We start from the raw sequence: 4436 nt of genomic DNA, 5'->3' as shown, positions 1-4436 counted from the left end.
TCCTGCTCCCTCCCATCTTCTGTGTTGATTCCGAGTTGTTTAAGCAGGGTGTTAGCCTCATCGGGGTTCCTTGCCATTGGCCCCTCTTTCCTTCTTGGAATATAATAATTGAGGATGGGTAACCCCAGGTAAATTTTACATTGTTTGCATGGAGCTTTTGGGCAAAAGGGCGCATTAAGTTATTTTTCTTAAGAGTTTCTTGGCAGAAATCCTGCCTCACCCAGATTTTCCTTCCCCTAAAGCTCAGGTCCTCCTTTTTTAATTCTTTAAATATTTGTTGTTGAATTTTTTCTCTAGAAAACTTAATAATAACATCCCGGGGGGACCCATCCTTGTTCCTTCCTTGCAGGCGGTGTGCTCTCTCAATATCTTCTTGTTGAACCTTGACGCCGTTAGTTTCCAACCACCCCTCAAGCGTTTCTTCCAGGTTTTTAGCAGTTATCTCTTCGGAAATTCCTGAGAGAATTAAGTTGACCCTCCTATTTCTGTCTGAGATATCATTAATCTGGCTTGTTAAAGAAGTAATCTTCTGTTCGTTTGCCAGAGCAAGTTTTTTGGCAGAGTTAGCTGTTTGCTTAATGCCAGCTATCTCCTTCCCTATCTTAGCCACGTCTTCTCGTATCATCTTAATTTCTTCGCTTATTTTGTCCTGAGAAGCTAGGACTGTATTTTGAAGAGCGGCTATTTGTTCTGACAGTTCCTTAATATTTTTTGCCATCTCTAGTGATTTATTTAGGGCTTAGTGAGCTAGCCTTTTGCAGCGTTGGGCGTTGCCTTTCGAAATAGCAATAAGTAAAAGTCTTACCGCTCAACGTTTAAGCTTCCCTGCTGTTCCTGGCTTTCTTCCCTTCTTTTCTGCTAATTGTATGCCGAAGTTTGGCCGTTTACATTCCTTTGAGCTGTAAATTCCTTAGGTTAAGGGGGAGCTCGGAGTTCAGCATCCGACTTGGTTAGCGCATGCGTGCAATCTCTTCATAAGCTTTCATCTATGCTTTTTTAAATTACCATAAGCACAAGGATTAGTATCTCATGTATCTTGAGAGCGGGTCTAGCTTGCTACTTTCTGAAATGTTTGTTAAAAATGTATTGTGAACCTGTTAAGAAATGGCAACTGTTTAACAGGAATTAGGCATCTATCATTTTTATTATGATTAATCCTATTATGCCATCCGTGTACATAACTCTTTACAGAGTGACATGAAGAAGGTAGAACCTAATCTCAGGGAGTTTACAGACTAAGCTATAATTTGAAGGTTCTGACAAGGGATGGAAGAGTAAAGAGTCTATTACAAGGGGTTGTATCCAGGCTACATTTCTCCATTAGCAGAACAGAACTTCCCTGCCTTTCTCTACAGCCCCCTGGTCTCCCCAAAGTGCTGTTGCTGGGGGACAGAGGACCCTCAGGAATGGCATGGAGGGGCAGTTTGGAAGACACATTGCAGGTTGATAGCAGGAAAGGGTAATTGGTGGGAATGACACTTCCTCTTTGCTTAGCGGGAAATTTAATTTGGATCCATCTCATGGAATGACAGTGCAATTAAATACATGCAACAGTCTTGTTTTAGTTGTAGTCACAAGCTATGCTCCCTCTAAGCTGTTGAGTCCTGTGAGCAAAAATTCTACTTTGTGAGCTACTGGCATTAAAGTTGTGAGCAAGCGATTGGGCTACTGCATCAATTAGTTTGCTCTGGAGCCATCCTTCCTGAGCCAAGACAAAAATGTGTGAGCTGGAGGCTAAAAAACTGTGAGCTGACTCACACTAACTCAGCTTAGAGGGAACATTGGTCACAAGTGTGTTTGTCCTCTTCTCCCATCACCTACTTGTGCTTTTGCTTCATTTACAGAATTGGGACAAAAGACTGACTCCTCACAGCACCGAAAGAGTTCTGGAATTGCATCCTTAACGGCTCCAGATCAGCTTCCTGCTATGAAGATGTCTTAATTTTGGTGATCATTCTTAAAGAACTTGTGGAATGTGGGCTGATGCCCCCTCCTTGCTAGACAGCACTTTTTTTTGTAAGAGACGGGATGTACTGCCATGACAATCCATCCTCTTTCAAACAGACCCCAACTGCTGTTGCTCTTGTCTCTTTCAGTGCCAAACTGCAGTGTTGCCAAGTGTTCACCTATGTTGCCAGTCATGGCCTCTCTTCTCTGGCAGGTTGGCTCCTGCTGGGATTTTAATGTGCCACCCCACCCTATGAGGGCCTGCTTGACACTTAACAGAACTCAACCTAGGTGTGACAACCATTGGGGAGAACTAGAAACACAGCAGGGTCATGATTGCCGTGGTGTCCAGCTGTGTTGTGTGGTTGTACAAATCATTTGTTGCACAGTAGAGACACGTCTCTGGCGGCCAGCTTTTGGCAACAAGCTTACACATGTTGATGGTCTTTCTATTCTTCCTTATCTGTGTTTGCACGATTGTGGACAATTTAGGTGTATGACAGTTTTATTGTAGGAGACTTACTTCCTGTTGCTGTTCCTGTGAGGGGGTAGCATCAGCCAGCACAGAATAAAATCTTTCCCCAATACTAGCATAGCCTTAAAGGGACCTGCAAAGGATTTTGAAATGAGGGTGTTGCATTTTTTTTTTTTTTTGCTGCTTAAAGATGATAAAAGTCTCTTGATGTTTTAAAAGTGTTTTTTTTCCGGGTTAATTGGAAGAAGAGGAAATGGTGTTATATTCTGGTTCAGTGGAATGCTTCCTTTTAAACCCCCAGGGGATTTAGAGTGAGCATTTGAACCAGAAGCAATATATGGTGGCTCTGTATCCTCCGCAAGGTTCTTTTCTTGTGCGTGCTGGAAAACTTTTAAAAATGATAGATTTGAACTGAGCTTCCGCCACTCCTGTGGCATCTCCCTTGGAGTGTCACTTTCTCTCAGCAGCCCCAAGAAGCAATTAATGTACCTGATGGACAAACAAGAACGGAATGGCTTTTAAGTACCTGAAGAAACGTGCAGTTGTTCTTCCACTTTGCAGGTCACCTTTCTCACTGCTTCATGTGCATGTGAGGAAATGCAGGCCTGCTCTGTCTTGAGGGCAGCTGTCCTCTGCGTGGCCAGAGTCACTGCTTGAGGAGGAGCCGAGCACTCAGTGTGAGTGTCCTTCACAGAGAGGCGCCACGCTGTGCCCTCAAGGTGGGAGCCAGCTGTGCGAGAACATGTAGTAAGTAGTGGCTGTTAGTAAATTTGCAGCCTGTTCTGTGACAGTGTGTGTATGCTATTAGAAGTAATGGCCTTATGGTATCTGCTGTTCCACTGAGCTTCGGGCAAAGTGGAGGAAAGATTTGAATGTTTTATCAAGGATGACACTGGAGCCCAAATTTGGGAGAGGGGAAACACAGTGAAGTTTTTACTTTCAGCACACTACATTGGAGTGGATACTTTGCTGTTTCCCCAGAAACCTCTTGGGCTTGCTGTCAAGATGGTACATCATGTGGCCTTTTGAAGAAGGCCCAATACAAATGGGATTTTGTGAAATGATTTTAATGGCATCGTGTTACTTTCGCTTAGTAAGAAGATGAGAGAAGGAAAAGTAATCACTGTTTTTTACCAATGATATAATAAAGGGGAGAAAAGACTTTAAGCTTCCAGTCCTCTCTATCACTGTCTGTGCCAATAGTCAACTCTGCCTTCAAAGATGCATTTCTTTGAAATAAGGACTTCCTGTTGGAGTTCAGGGAATGGATCCTGGCAAAGTAGGTAATGAAACAGGCAGTTTCCATGATGCATCTACAGCCTGATGACCTTCTCTCTGTCCTTTATTCCCTCACTTTTTTTAACCTGCCCTTCCTCCTAGAAGCTAATACAACATGCATGTTTCTCCCATCCTCCTCTTTATCCTCACCGCAACCTTGCAGAGTAGGTTACACTGAGAGTTGAGCTGCCCAGTTGTTATAGCCAAGTGAAGATTTGCACCTGGGTCTCACCAGTCTTGGTTCAGCACTCTAGCCACAATAGCACATTGGATCTCAATGTAAGGGCAACTTTTCCTTTGCCAAGGCAGAATTACTACTTGAGTTCCACTTGGTTTGGGAGTGTGGCATGTCCAGTTGCTTAAATGATTTAATCCCCACTGTCGGCACCAGAGGGCCCTGTATCACAATATATTCTCTGCTGATCATTTATCAAAAAATTCTACAATCGTCTTTTTTGAGAGTTCTCTTTTGTCTAGCTATTGTACTGTTTTCCATAAGGTGGCTAGGATCCAAGTTTGTCTTTGCTGGTAAAAAAGGAAGGAGATGGCATCTTTGATGACCCAACAAGGCTGTGGTGGGACTTATGGGACCTGCATGGTCTGGGGACTGTAGTAAGAGGAGAATTGGGTGAGATTGAATGAAAGGGTTTGCTAGCTCCATCCTAATATGTTGTGTCCCCCCCCCCCCAGATTTAGTTGCAAATACTAGTATCGCTAATTATAGTTACTGCTTGAT

General features: G+C 43.4%; 1 protein-coding gene across 1 annotated transcript in view; it reads left to right on the top strand.

Moving 5' to 3' along the window:
- CHMP7 (charged multivesicular body protein 7) overlaps positions 1–4092 on the top strand; it is a 21305-nt gene extending 17213 nt beyond the window's left edge. Inside the window, exon 10 of the mRNA XM_015407572.1 lies at positions 1845–4092. Coding sequence (XP_015263058.1) covers positions 1845–1942 — 98 coding nt within the window. The 3' untranslated portion in view covers positions 1943–4092. The remainder of the gene's footprint in view (positions 1–1844) is intronic.
- Positions 4093–4436: the final 344 nt, after the last annotated feature.

This window comes from Gekko japonicus, unplaced genomic scaffold, assembly GCF_001447785.1.
Source record: "Gekko japonicus isolate JY-2015 unplaced genomic scaffold, Gekko_japonicus_V1.1 scaffold1154, whole genome shotgun sequence".
NCBI lineage: Eukaryota > Metazoa > Chordata > Lepidosauria > Squamata > Gekkonidae > Gekko > Gekko japonicus.
The sequence above is the reverse complement of the archived record's forward strand: the minus strand, read 5'-3'. Positions and strand labels throughout refer to the sequence as shown.